This window comes from Gadus chalcogrammus, chromosome 15 (genome assembly GCF_026213295.1).
Source record: "Gadus chalcogrammus isolate NIFS_2021 chromosome 15, NIFS_Gcha_1.0, whole genome shotgun sequence".
Lineage (NCBI taxonomy): Eukaryota > Metazoa > Chordata > Actinopteri > Gadiformes > Gadidae > Gadus > Gadus chalcogrammus.
In genome coordinates this window covers 14,154,252-14,169,216 of record NC_079426.1, presented here as the reverse complement: position 1 = coordinate 14,169,216, position 14,965 = coordinate 14,154,252, and the positions used below count along the sequence as shown (strand labels likewise).

The window sequence follows — 14,965 nt, the reverse complement described above, 5'->3', positions numbered from 1 at the left end:
CGATAGGAGAAAACTAATGTTTCAAGCTACTAATGCAGAAAAAAAAATTCTATAAATGATATAATACCTAATATCATAAAATAACAAAATATAAAGTATTTATATAGCCCCTCTTAAAATAAATGTTTCAAAGTCTGTGTCAAACATGGACAATAAAACAATAAAATACTCTAGATCCAAAGCAATGGAACAACAAAGGCAGCGGTACATCAACTGCGACCATATGACGCTTCAAACCACAGCATGGGGCCAGATTCCCACACACTGGTCTGTGGTGAGGCTATGTGGTGAGGGCCCATACAGCTTGATACTGGTGTTTGATCAAGTGCTTTTCGTTGAAGAGGCTGAACGCCGTCACACTATACTATCAGCCCTTGAGGTCTGGGGAGACATGGGAGACCAGCGATTGACACGAGACACCAGCCCCCCTCCCCCCTCAGAAGGTACACATTCTACACATGCAGCCACAGAGTCTGCCTTGAGGCATTGGCCAGGTGCTTCACACCAAGTTCAACACAGGTGGAGAACCAACCAAAACACACAATGTAATAAAGAGCAACTACAAACAAAAGTGCTGTATGGCCCAGTTTCAGATTACAGAATAGCTATAGGACTCAATAGAAACCAACGAGGGGAGGTACGAGTGGGAAAGACGGATCAAAAACAGAACCCACGCCCACAAATACCCCAAGCAACACAAGGCACCTAACACAAGATAAGTACTATAAGAATTAGTATTTTGGTATATTAGTAGTAGTGCACATTAGTAGCATCAAAGACGGTGCCTTTCAACGAATAACGGCGTCAATTCGACCTTTGTGAGCATCGCTGAAACGGCCTTGCGGATAGCCAGTGGCTAAACATTAGCACAGCATTTCTTAATGGTATACCGATGGCTGTTAAGCTACTGTGAATAATGGACAAGCCAGTGGGTCACGTTACAATGACCCGCCCCTTAACAGCAGTGATTCAGTTCTGTGGTCCTATTGGCCTTCAAGTCCTGTAGGGTGAACTTATAAGAGGAAGCTGCAATTGAGAGGTTTACACACACACACACACACACACACACACACACACACACACACACACACACACACACACACACACACACACACACACACACACACACACACACACACACACACACACAGACACACCACTGAAAGTGTAAAGTTTAACGATGCATGTCCCCATGGAGTGATGCCAGGCAGAAACGGTGGGACAGACTTGCATGGCCGTGTACATTTCCTCTGCTTTGTGGTGAATAAATGCAGCCGCTTCATAGGATAGTCAAATGAACGCTGAGGCCGCGAGCAACCGAACGGCTCTTTGTCAACACTGGAAGAGCTCGGGTCTCCTGGGAGGGATGATAGCAGGGACAGGAAAACCCTGGGCCATAGGCTATTCGACACCTCAGACCTACGCCCGACAGGTCGCCTATAGAGAATGGGGCCTACAGTATATAAACCGCAGCAGTCACGTTGCTGCGTCCTTAGGTTGTATGGACTCTGGTTGTATTTACTAAACTGTTGTTTTATTGTTCTGTTCTGCAGCAATCCCGATAATAATTGTGGATTTTTGTTGATCAATAAACCTAAGACCACGAAGTTAGGACCAGAAATAGAAGCACACCTCAGCTAACTCATAATGATGCTCAATAATCATATTCAAATAATTACTTCCCAGGCCACTACACTATCGATAATAGTGTTGCATGAATAGTTCCTAGGTCACTACAATATTGACAAAAATGCTAAATTATAAAATGATATTAGGTTGAAAGGAAACCCTTTTTGTTAGAGGGTGTTAATGAAGGGGGCCTGGAGCTGTAACGATCGGGCTGTGGTGTGGGTACATGAGACTGAAAAGAGGACTTTTACTAAAACAATGCTGAACATGGGTTGAATCAACACAGATAGATGGATAGCACCAAAATAAGAGTGACTCAATAAACGAGGATCCTGACTCGCAGCAATTGTATTTTAATGTGAGAGAGGAGGTCAGCACTCACCATGTTGAGCAACTCTGGCCCTTTGACGGAGATAAAGTTCAGTCCTGATTCATTGGCCACCGCCTGCCATGTGACGGACACACACACACACACAAACACACACAGTGAGTTATACCAAATACCAGTAGAATGAGACTGACACACCTGGCCAGATACCATACCAGCACCACAATACAACTCTTAGTTAAGGTGTACTTCACCGGCAGAGTGAATCATTAATCCATTCAATCGAACGTTACTTATACAACTCATTCCCGGACAACAGCGCAAAGTGCTTATCAACAAACCAACACAACACAACAAATAAATGAGTTACACATAACCAGTAAAAGTAATTCACAGATGAACACATTGAACAATAAAATGAGACAAGACTTAAGTGAAATTGTCGGTTGCAAAACAAAAATAAAAGTATATACTCCCTTAAAAAATACAAAAAGAATTCCACCATAATTTCACTGTACTGTATGTGTATTTGAAAATATAGTTGTTGAATTTTAAATCTTAAATAAACTTTAAAATGTGTATACATTTTCATAGTGTGAACTAAAAGCAGGGTCATTGTGTTGTATAAAACACTAGAGACGTTTATAAATCTCCATGGCGTAAAGAGGCATGAGAAACATGAGGGACTGACCTTAGCCAGTAGGGTTTTACCACAGCCCGGGGGCCCGGCCAGAAGGACCCCAGCTGGGGCACTCAGTCCAAGGGCCCTGAACTGTTCTGGAGATCGCACCGGAGCCTTGATCACACACACACACACACACACACACACACACACACACACACACACACACACACACACACACACACACACACACACACACACACACACACACACACACACACACACACACACACACACACACACACACACACACACACACACACACTTAGTTTCAGTTCTGCTCTACAGCCTTCAATAGTAATCATGAGTTACTTATCTTTGACGTAGACAATTACAATTGAGTTAAATACAGGTAGCCTGCGGACATTGGCAAGTGGAGAAAGAAGTGGAGGCTAATAGCTAATAGCCTTTCACCTGTCATCACAAAAGCACCGGCGATGCGGAACCACATATCCCATAATAACCATATGCAGTGGAGAAACCTAACGGATTGGTTCCAGAGTTTGCTGATGGCCCATCGGGTGCCTGCGGGACACTGAAACACCTCCCTATGTTCCCCAAGAGCCGAGGACTCGTTCAGCAACCTAAAGCTACCTACTGGTCTCCTACCAGTATGGCCATGGTCAGCTCCTCCCGGATGTCCAGCAGCGCCCCCACGTCCTCCCAGGTGACGTCAGGCACCGTGGCGAAGCCCTCCCGCTTGGACGAGGGCTGCACGCTGGCCAGGGACACCTGGAAGTCCGACAGGAGGATGGAGAGGCCGGCCAGCTGGTCTGGAGATAGAGGCTCAGCACTCCTCAGCAGCTGCTGCAGGCGCCACAGCTCCCCCTGTTGTACAGAGAGGGAAACACATTCAGAATGGGCATCTGGGTGCGCTTCACAGCCAGGTACAATAGCTGGAATTTTTTAAAGGCTGATTAAAGTTGTTTTTTAACAACTTTTTAAGTTTAAGTTCTACGTTCTACTCGTAGAAGTTTAGTACTAGTCGTTTTCTTATCGTTAATTGTTCGAAGATAGCACCATAATTCATGATATTGTGTGTGTTCATACGGCAACAACTATTATAGTTAAACTGATGGTTATCTAAATGGGAAAACGTTAAAAAATATACCCTGCAAATTTTAGGTTAATGCAAGCACGCGTTATATTGGCGGTTGCGTTATATCGCTTTGCTTATCGCGAAGGTAAAGTGTAGCCTCATCCCCTTGTGCTAACCAAGTAGACCATCCTCCTCCGACTGACCTTAACAACCTCGACGGGTTCTGAGGCTGGAATGACGACGTCGAGCTGCTTGGACTCCTCCGGGCATTCTGATTGGTCCGTCGGCTCAGCCTCTGATGGGTCAACAGTGGGGGGGTCCTCGACCATGGGCTCAGGGTCGCCCTCCGCCTCAACGACAGGAGGGGGTTCTTCCGTCTTTACCTCCAAGGGAGGCGCCTCTGTCTGGGAAGGGCCCGGTTCTGGCCCGAGCGCTGGTCCTGGTCCTGGTTCCGTTGTGGCGTCCCTGGTTGCTTGGTCATGCAGGTCCAGGAGGACCCGGTTCACGGCGCTCATGGCGGCCTCGCGGCAGAGAGCCATGAGGTCGGCGCCCACGTAGCCCGGCGTCAGCCTGGCCAGGAGCTTGTAGTCGAAGTCTTCCGGGAGCTTCAGCTTCCTGCACAGAGTCTTCAGGATCCTGGAGTCCCCGGAGAACATTTCAATGACTTTAATGTCCTCGCTAATGGATGGCTCATTGGAATGCTCTGGTCTCACCAAGAAGGCCAAATCCGGTACACGTACAACGGTCAGATAATAATGTCTGATGGTGTGTGGATGAAAGGGTTTGGCCGGTTTGGTCAGTTTGGTCAAACTTAAGGTTACTTGAGGACAAGGTGTGTGATAAGATCTTTCAGCCCAGAGTTAAACAAAAAATCGTGTCATGCAGTGCAGGCGTGTGACAAACAAATGGTTAGCAGCTTCCATAGCTTCATTTGTTTTCCACTTTGTTTTTGCTCAACACAAGTAAGGCTCTAGGTTGAATTCTACCCAGCCAGTGTTTAGGCGATATTTGTTTCTGTTCAGTGTTTAAAAGACACTGTGCATGCTAAGAGACTTAGAGACTGAGGCATGCTGTAAGCATTCCGAGCAACGATAGTGTCTGTGTTTTAGGCAGCGTGATAATCTGTATGAGTGCATGTTGCAGGGCAACATGCACTCATCACTTCTGAATTCACTTCTGAACTGCTCATTTCCAACATGTATGATGGAGAATGAGTAAACTGCACATAAAAGCCGATTTGAAGCCGTGTTTAAAGCCCCAGAGCCCTACCTCAGGCGCGCGGCCTCGTCGGGGATGCCCAGGCAGATCTCCCGGTCGAAGCGGCCGGCCCGTCTGAGTGCCGGGTCCAGGGAGTCCGGTCGGTTGGTGGCCCCGATCACCAGCACCTGGACCGTCACCTCCAGAGAGTTCAGGTCTGGAGACGGAGGGTTCAGTACAATTCAAACACCTGGCCAGCATTGATCTGTTAGTTATGTTCATTTGTGTAGAATAAGAAAAAGTTCAAAGTATCCAGTATTGGATGGGGTCTGGTATGAAGTGCATCTTAATACTTGTTTAAAATGGCTGCTGTGCAAGGTATACCAGGAAATAGGCACATCTCTAACGCTTTAACCAATTGAGCTCATCACTTAGAATGCCCCATTACAAAATACATAATAAAGTGTGAATGAACATGTGTTTATCTGTTAGTGTGTGTGGTCATGTTTCTGTGTTCCCCTGTGTGTGTGTGTGTGTGTGTGTGTGTGTGTGTGTGTGTGTGTGTGTGTGTGTGTGTGTGTGTGTGTGTGTGTGTGTGTGTGTGTGTGTGTGTGTGTGTGTGTGTGTGTGTGTGTGTGTGCGCGCGCGCGCGCGTGCGTGCGTGCGTGCGTGCGTGCGTTCATATGTATTTGCGTCTCTGTGTGCTTGTTCATGTGTCTGTGTGTGTGTTCATATGTCTCTCTATGTGTTCATACGTCTCTGTGTGTGCGTGCCTCTGTGTTTGTGCGTTTGCGTCTGTGCGGCGTGTGCTCCCCGTGTGTCCCTACCATCCATGCAGGTAAGGAGCTGGGCCACAATCCTCCTCTCCATGTCCTTGGAGGCCACCTCTCTCTTTGGGGTGATGGCGTCGATCTCATCTATGAAGAGGATGCACGGGGCGCTCGTCTGCCGGGGGGGGGGGGGGAGGCAGAGGATGATGACGATGATGACAGGGGAGACAAACAGGTGAGGCAGGTGTTAAGATAATGAGACACCTGGGATTAGCATTTCTCCTTGGGCCATTTGAATGATAACTATAATTATCATAGTGTTAAGAAGGGTTGAGAGACTAACATGCTTGATGGCAAGTCACTTTATGCAAATGACATTGGCTGCTATGCGGATAATAGCCAAATACGCAGAATCTGAGACAGTAGAGTGGCTACAAAGCAGCCAAGCATTCTCTACATATCCCGTTGGGATTTACAATACAGAGACATTTCATTTCTCATGGGTGTGTGTGTGAGCCGTGCATTGCTTTTACGCATTAAAATCGAGTTTTCTTTTCTTTAGGGAACATTTGGGTTAAAGAGTCTTTACTTTGTTTCTATTTTGTTTAAAGGGGACCGATTATGCTTTTCGACTTTTATGACCTATAAACGTTGTTATAATGATTGATAGTGATGTTTAACCATACACAAAAAACAATGTAGATTTTCGGGAAACTCTTCCTCTCATCTGGGCGCTTTCAGCATTCTCTGTCAACGCTCGGTTTCGTCCATCTCCGCCCCCTCGCCCCCCTCCTGCCAACCCAACGCCGTTGTGATTGGTTACCTTCCTTGAAGCGCGTGCGCGGGTAGATTTGACCAGGCATATGGGGGCGTGGCAGGAGTGCCTCTACGTAGATGTTTTCCCGGAAATGTAAACAAGTGAATCGCAAACGTTGTCCCGAGTGTTTAGCGCTCTGCACAGCCACCCCAGACTGTCAGCAGGGAATACGTCGAAATGCATGTACTTCCTTATTAGACCCTTTAGTATGGTTAAACATGACTATCAATCATTATAAAAACGTTTATAGGTCATAAAAGTCGAACTGTAAAAAAAAAAAAAAGTCGAAGTCGATTGTACGGGGGGGGGGGGGGCGGGGGGGGTTAAAATGTGTTCCTTTGGAGACCACTGAAACCATAACCCTCAACAAGGGAGATGGCGATAAAGTAGAGTTCAGGGGACCCACCACGGCCTGCTCAAACAGCTCCCGCAGCTTCTGCTCAGACTCCCCGGAGACCCCTGACACCAGCTCTGGAGCAGACACCTTCAGCATGGGCAGCTCCATCTCCTGCACCACCACCACCACCCCATGGCATCACGACACATGAGACCAGAGCACCACCATGACACATTAGATAAGAGGGATGGTTAGTGAGGTCCCTCCCTTCACTGTAAAGCACTTTGGTTGACTTGAAAAGTGCTATATAAATGTTAAGTTCATTCATTCACAAGAGGGACAAATAATTGGCATATTAACCAGCCTAACTTGACTTAACTTAAAACATAAATGATAACATACATAATTTAAAAACAATTCCAAAAGGGTTGTGCCTGAATCCCTAATCTGACATTAATAAAATAGCACCTTTATGATAAATAATCATGATAACTTTATAAATGCCTGAAACAAGTGAATAGTTCATCATTTATTGTTGGGGCCGAGTGTTGCTGGGAGTGTACTAACCCCGGCTACAGCCTGGGCCAGCAGGGTCTTGCCACAACCAGGGGGTCCATGGAGGAGGAACCCCCGGGGGGGGACCACTCCCAGCTGCTGGTACACCTCCGGGTGGCGCATGTGGATCAGCAGCTTGCACACCTCCTGCAGGAGGAGGAAGGACGCCACCATTATAACAACTGCACCAACAAAGTGTTGTATTTATCAAATAACCCAGTACAAACAGGAGGGTAATACTGGACAACGAAAAGACTGTGACAAGGCAAGGGTTGACTTAATGATTTATCGTTGTTGTTTTTTTTAAAATAGAACAAAGTAATACAAGTAATATCAGCATAATATATATATATAATTGATTCACGTCGTACCCTCTCTCTTCCAGCCTCTGTGCTGTTCGTCTTCATTTGTCCATAAAGGCACAAAAATCTCAGAAAAACATTTATAGATTTTTGTAGCACAGAGCTAACGGGTAGCGCAGAGCTAATAGGTAGCCAAGAGCTGACAGGTAGCCAAGAGCTAAAGGGTGAAGAATAGCTTACCGTCAACGTATTCTCGTTTCCTCCCACATCTTCAAACTTGAGCGTTGGATACTGCAGCTCGGGAAGTTTGGACCGGTTTGGAACTGGAAAATAAATAAGTTCTATAAACAACTGATTTATGTGTAGCCAACCAGAGTGTTGTTTCATTAGATTATATACTACATTTTTTTGAGACAATGCTCAGGATGCATTGCAAATCTATTATCTAAGAGATTTTATATTCTAATTCGTTATCATATGCTAAATCAATTCGAAGGTATTAAAAACAAATGCGACTTATCAATATTAACAATCCAGTGCATTGTCAAAATACAAGTGTTGCTATTATGGCCCGTCTCTAATGTGTCTAAATGTAGGAGTCATGTGACCCACATGGCACTACCTTTCTTGCTCATGATGCTTGCTTCGATGTCTTTGTCGTCCTTTTTACTTTTTCCGTTTTCCATTTTCTGCTTCTTTGACCGTTTCGGTAGCCTTCCTTTCTTGGGCGTTTTTTCCGGTTCCAGCATGGAAACATCAGTCTCCTGTAAGGACATCCATTACAGCCGTTTAGGAGACTGGACCATTATGCTATAGGCTAGTACACCAGTTATGTACACACACAGATACCTGTATCATGAGTAACATTCAATTGGATCTCATTTATACAGATTACTGTTACTTATTCTAATTAAATAAATGTGAGAATGAAGTTAAGACATCTTTCCCTCAAAAGCTTCCTCTCTTAAAATATTTTTTATATTCTTGCTTTTAATTGATGCTGCCCTTTCAGTGTTTTTCCTCTTAATGCGCTTTTAAATGTTATATGTATTTTCTTTTGTAAAGCACTTTGTAAACTGCGTTTTAAAAAAAAGGCACTGCATAAATAAAAAAGGTTATTAATAGTTTAAATATGATTCTTATGTTACAGAGAGACATACTGTCTGATCGATTCTGGACGCCTCGTCTTCTTCACACAGGTCGATCAATATGTTGGGTCGTTCCGGTGTTTTGCCCTTGTCGATGAACCACCCTCCCGAGGTGACCTGGGTGGCGCCCCCTGTGGCGCCCCCCGTGGCGCCCCCTGTGGCGCCCCCTGGGGTTTGGGTTTGGCCGCTGGGCGTGGAGGCAGAGATTCCGGCCTTGGGCTGTTCCCGCCGAGGGGAGGAGCCGGCACTGTCTGGGTTTCCCCGGCGGTAGAGAGACATCAGGGAGTTGTTCATATGATTGGCCGACTAGGGGAGAGAGAGAGTGGAGGAGTGGATGGGGAAGGGAGTACGGGGAGGAGAGAGAGATGTGTGAAGAGGAGTGGGCTATTCAATCAGCCTTTTTTTCAAGTTGAAGCACGTTGTGTGTTTGGTCGATCGTAAGGGAGGCGTAACCGAGATCCACCTACCGAGGGGTCTAGGATGTCCTCCTCATCCGCATCAGAGCTGTCCTCTAAGAGGCTGCTGTCATCCCTGCATCACAAACAGAAGAACAGGGTGTTTGGTACTAAGGACGTGACCAAAAACAAACAACAACACCAAAGCAAACTATTTGGACACCAGCCAAACGAACAACATTATATGCTAGGGATTAAAACGTAAAGGCAAACCACAGCACTCCCAAAAGGTCAAATACCATACTAGTGACTAAACATTTCATCTGTAATGAAAGGGTACATTCATGACATCATGAACAGTAGAGCATGAATAAGCCTGACTAGGCAGGGTTACCCAGTGTCATTGTGGCTGTGCTTGGCTCTCTTGGCCATGTGCTTGCTCTCTAGATCGTCCAATTGAGACTCCTTCAGAATACTGTCATGAGCTGGAGGAGACAAGAGAACCATCATTATATCCTGATCGGTCTGACACGAAACAAGACAGGCTGAGGCTTGAGATGGCTGAGAGAAATCTGTGTGTGGGAAAACCATTTCCCATCCAACAGTCTCGACTTATATATTTCAAAAGTTAAACGGTTTTCTTTTAAAATGATATTAACGTGTATAAATGTAGATTAGAAGTCTAATTGGCAGCCAGATGAGAACAACATATACGAGTTATTTTAGTATCAGAAGTAAATCCACTTTTGTCAATACCTGGTTACATTACAAGGTACACAATATCCACTACCATATCGCTCATCTCCAATGGCTTTAAACCTTGGGGTGCCAGTTTCTGAGTTACCTTTCTCCACCTGGATCCTGAAGGCAATCTTATTCCTCCTGCCGTAGTCCATCCTAACGATACATGACAATTAGACACTTCACTACCAACAAATAAATGTACTGATCAAAACTGGAAGTCTGGACCTTCTAAAAAGGATGGGAGACTTAGTAGAACTTGATATTTACAATAGGGCTGCGACCGCCTCGTATAGGAGCATGGAATGTTATTGGTCGTTATGTTGTTTTGGTCATTGTTTAGTTATTAATCGCGAAAGTATTTGTCATTATGGGGAAACATTGTTGTGTTTAAAACTCCCACAGCGTTTCTCATGTGAGACATGACAAAACAAAGATGATGACAATGATGAGATCACGTCTGTACATTTACGTTTATATATGATTTTACATTGCTACAAATCTCTCTCAAGTCATCACGATATGGCAGAGCATCGCCCAGCAAAAGATTGCATGATGCATTCTGATTTACAAGCCCTATTAAGCTTTTATCCAAAGTGACTTACAGTGACGTCTTGCGTACATCAATACAATGCATACATTGCAGGGGTAGGCATCAGAGCCTCTTGCTCAATGATGCCTACAGGTAGACTGCAGAAATTGGGGATTTAACCTTTATGTCGGGAGTCAAACACCGTAACCACTAGAGGCTATCCTGCCCCGTATTATATTGAACTAACCTGTAGGTCTTCTGGAGTTCGAGCGCCATGGCTGCCACATCTACGTACTCACTGTCGATGGAGCTGAGATACTGCCAATCAATGTCATAAAAACAGAGTCAGGTTATGTCCGAAGGAAATAACGTCTGCAACACAATGCTAATGTCACATGTGTGTCCATCAGCCTGGTGTTCATGCTGATGGATAACAGAAAATAACTCATATCGATATACGATTCACAATAGCAATGTAAGAAGCATTCGTGTAGTGAAAGTGAACCCCCTGTTTCAGCTCAACACACAATTATTTTAGGCTAAGAGTTCCAGGAAAAAGGGCGAAGTGTTATCCCTATGGTTACGACCAACGGCAACTTTGTGATACTTTTTGAAAGCTAAGACCATCGTAGTGCATTACAATTATATTAAGAAATGTTATATATGAAATGAACCACACACCAGGTCGATATACTATCTCAGAAGCCTAACCCTTATCGGTGGACATCAAATTAAACCGCTGCCCGGACGGAGCTCCACACATCCACACCCATACACTGTGGCGTTATACGTCATACTATAAGTGTCCGGGACACATGTCCCTCTCTCAGAGGTGGACATCAACACAGAGCTTCACACATCCACACACACAAAGCAAGCGGGCAGTGTCCCTTCGTCGTGACGTGGAAGTCCCTGAGAATAGGCTCTTTCAAGTTACAAATACAATGCAACTTGACTTCGGAGTGGAGTAGAACACATAGGATAGGGATAAGACATGTTACCACGTCTAAAACTACAACCCACTGCACTTCTACACTGCACTTTCAACTAATCTGCAAATAAAACAGATTTCTGTGGCCAAAGGTAGCCTTAGCAACGGCCCCTCATCCTTAGTGCTTTATAGATATTATAGATACATGTTATATGTATCTATAATTTATAGATACAACTTTTTCTAAAACCTCAGGCCTCCCACAATTTCCCTTCCTTTTTGTCACATGTAGTGAAATTGAATGTGTCTGAAGTATGATGTACCAAAAGCTCAGTTTCAATTACCGTATTGGAGTATATTATTATTATGGATTAATGTGTTGAAACTGGTTGCCATGGCTGATTAGCTCTCGAACATGATTGGCACACACCTGTTCCACCCTGCCTTTGAGCCGCCCGTCAATCCCGCCGCCACCACCTCGGTTCTTCATTGCTGTTTTCGATCACCTGCCCGCAGAGGTGGAAGAAAGTCAGTTACTTGTGGACTTACACTTGAGTATTATTCAATTTCATCCCTTTCATTTTTTGTATTTTTTTAATAAAGTGTATACCAGTCAGTGTATCAAGCATCTTTTATTTTTATTATGGCCAAATTGTGAGCACAAAAAACTTTTTCTTTACAGATACCCAATTTATTTTTTTATCAAATTGCCGGCAGAATGGGAAGGGCTACCCAGTCTACATGAAAGTGTACATGAAAGAGTTTGAGAGACTTGGAAAGATAAACGGATAGACATTTATTCAAACGTTATCTAGTTATTATTATAGTCATTTCCAGTATGTATTTGAAGTCCTTTTAATCAGACCAATTTCCAAAACACATTCCAAAAATGTACACGTTTACAGAGACTTCAGATACATGTCATCTGGTAGCTAGTGCCCAGAGGACATTGGGTATCGAACCCACAACCTTTCGTCTGGGAGTCAAACACCTTAAACACGCCTAGACATAATTGGGCGTGAATAAAACAAGGCTCGGCCAATCAAATCGCCTTTCTGAATATGATGAAAACAATAGTTAATGAATGAATATTCCGTGAAAGATGTAATCTGACAATGCAAGTTTCAAATCTGTCACGTTATCGTAAACCACAGATCAACACTTTGAATACATCGTACAGGAGTTCCGGTGTAAGCAAGTACCGCAAAATATATGTCATTAAGTCAGAACAGTCAAACATACCGTAACAATTACTTGTTCATAATCCGACAATCAAGCACAACAATTCATATGACGCCTGTAGATCTGTGCCTAACCCACGTGTTGTAAACACAGGGAACGTTTCTTTCCGGGAGAATAAACATATCCGGGCCAGGTTTTTCAAAGTAAAACGACCAATAACGGTACAAAATAGGACACCCATTATACAATCCAACAAAAATCACTTGTTTTGCCTAGACAATCATGCAACGCAATGCATTAACACTCCACATAGACCCAAATTAGATCTTCCCAATTAAACAATTTGGTCAATAATATTTACAGCTCAATTTTAAAACATAAAATAAAAGATATAAAAAATGAATGGGTTAACATCCTTAATAGTAGAAGATGCAACAGTAGTAACACACTTTATTAACATATTCAAGTGGAAGTATTTATGAACCGATATGTGTAAATGTATCTTTACAGAACACATCCTGTTCAACGGTAACTGTTTCAGAGGAGGAGTTGGACATGGCCTCAGAAAACTGCCAGTGAACTGCAGGGGTCTGGGAGTTTAGAAAGTCTAGGCCTTTAGCAGTGCCGGTGGTGTAGAGGGATCCACTGTGGTGGTTGTAGACCATCACCAACACCTCACAGTTACACGTATTGAGCTTGTGGACCTGCAACAAACCCAAGATTTACATGTCATATTCTCCAACAGTTGGTTTGTACATTTTGTATATTTTTTCCTTGTATGCACCAAACTTCTGCTTCTGATTATCAGACAAACACATTCAGATTTAAACAGAAATATAGGCAGAAATTCAATCTAAATTGAATAAAAAGTGAGGGTCTGTGGGCATGTGAGTGAGTATGACCGAGCATTCACAAATCTATTAATTCATGTTTTCACCTGATCCTCCACAGCCTGCATGATCTCAATGGCCCTCTCTTGATGCTGCTGCAGATCCTGTCCTTTTTCCTGCTGCTCCCCTGAACTAGAGCTCCCATCTCCCTCCTCCAGTTCCTGCAAGTCCATGTCCCGGTTTGAGTCTTCCCGTCCGGCTTCGCTACATGTAGCCTCCACAGGGGAGCCTGGTGTCGTTGTATGACCCCCATCACTGGACAATATACCTGTGTACGAAGGACCACAGAGGAGGTTGGAGTACGCTCGGACATGGTAACTGTTGGCAGGGTTGGAAGCCTGGTGGAGGAAGGGGTTTGCATGGTTTGTGGTGATGACTTTAAGATTTGATAGATTTGATCAGTTATAGTCAGAGACTTTGCAATAACATTTAGGATGTAATTTAAACACAGGGAAATATGGATCAGTATATGGTTAAGTTAAATTAAATTCCAATCTGTGAATTGAAATGAAAACCGCCATAATGTCTTTGATTAGTTCTAATTGGCTGAAGCTGTTGTGTATCCAATACAGAACACCCAATCAGAGTGAGACATTTCTCTCAATTCAGAGGAACCTTGACGAGACAATGAACACTCTTCCCCTTTCACGGAAATAAGTAAGAAAATACACTACCTTCATCAGAAAAGCTGTGAGATTTTAACACAGAACTCGACTGCTCCCTCTTCATCTGACCCTCACCACCCTTCCTCTTCTTCCTGTTCCGGTTGTAAATCCAAACCTTCACAAGATACAGATATAATAAGACCATTAGTTAATTACCATATAATATACAGTGTTACAATGTGGTTTCGGCTTTTCACCAACACCTCCAAAGTAGCTCAGAACTAAGGCATGCACACATGCACAAAGCAGTAGCTGAAACAAGGTTATATGCTTCCTTAAATAAAAAAGAATGAGCTGTATTTACCTGGCACCCTTAAGCACAGGTAGAATTACTTTCCAAGCTAATACAATTTTTCAAAAACAAATAAGCATTAAAAAAGATCAATTGATTTTGATATGCCAGGCAGATGAGTTCTTCTGACTTCCACATTTTCTACACATCTATTGTTTTGTTGGTTATATCCAATTAAAGAATAATAATCGTAGTCATACCTTTACTTGCTCAACCACAAGGCCTGTTGCTGCAGCAACCTGCTTGACTTTCAGTTTGTCCATTTCACTCCTGTAACTGTGCACTCCCTCTGCCCACAAAGACTCAAGTATCCTGCAAGGTTGATGAATGGATGGATAAATGTACATGAAGATACATTTAGTATATGATCAGAATTAAAATGACATTATCCAAGTTAACATGTATTTATAAGCATTGACAGTACCACTGCAATAATTACTAGAAGAAAATGATTTGCCTTCTTCCACTATGTAATCTTATGGCGTCCCTTTTGCCAGCTTACTTTTACTTTGAAAAACGCGAACGGAAGTTGA

General features: G+C 43.8%; 1 protein-coding gene across 5 annotated transcripts in view; it reads right to left on the bottom strand.

The window, feature by feature from the left end:
• nvl (nuclear VCP like) overlaps positions 1 to 14,965 on the bottom strand; it is a 34,464-nt gene that overhangs the window by 8,729 nt on the left and 10,770 nt on the right. Inside the window, exons 2-21 of one of the 5 annotated variants that reach the window (XM_056610218.1) lie at positions 14,633 to 14,744; positions 14,150 to 14,255; positions 13,523 to 13,813; positions 12,646 to 13,289; positions 11,834 to 11,909; positions 10,720 to 10,790; positions 10,044 to 10,096; positions 9,594 to 9,684; positions 9,272 to 9,335; positions 8,817 to 9,110; positions 8,279 to 8,420; positions 7,897 to 7,979; positions 7,367 to 7,501; positions 6,869 to 6,970; positions 5,703 to 5,820; positions 4,948 to 5,092; positions 3,882 to 4,314; positions 3,249 to 3,467; positions 2,649 to 2,753; positions 2,012 to 2,074 (exon numbers count right to left, since the gene is read on the bottom strand). In XM_056610218.1, coding sequence (XP_056466193.1) covers positions 2,012 to 2,074; positions 2,649 to 2,753; positions 3,249 to 3,467; positions 3,882 to 4,314; positions 4,948 to 5,092; positions 5,703 to 5,820; positions 6,869 to 6,970; positions 7,367 to 7,501; positions 7,897 to 7,979; positions 8,279 to 8,420; positions 8,817 to 9,110; positions 9,272 to 9,335; positions 9,594 to 9,684; positions 10,044 to 10,096; positions 10,720 to 10,790; positions 11,834 to 11,893 — 2,178 coding nt within the window. In that variant the 5' untranslated portion in view covers positions 11,894 to 11,909; positions 12,646 to 13,289; positions 13,523 to 13,813; positions 14,150 to 14,255; positions 14,633 to 14,744. The other 4 variants (XM_056610217.1, XM_056610219.1, XM_056610221.1 and 1 more) reach the window with 4 other exon arrangements.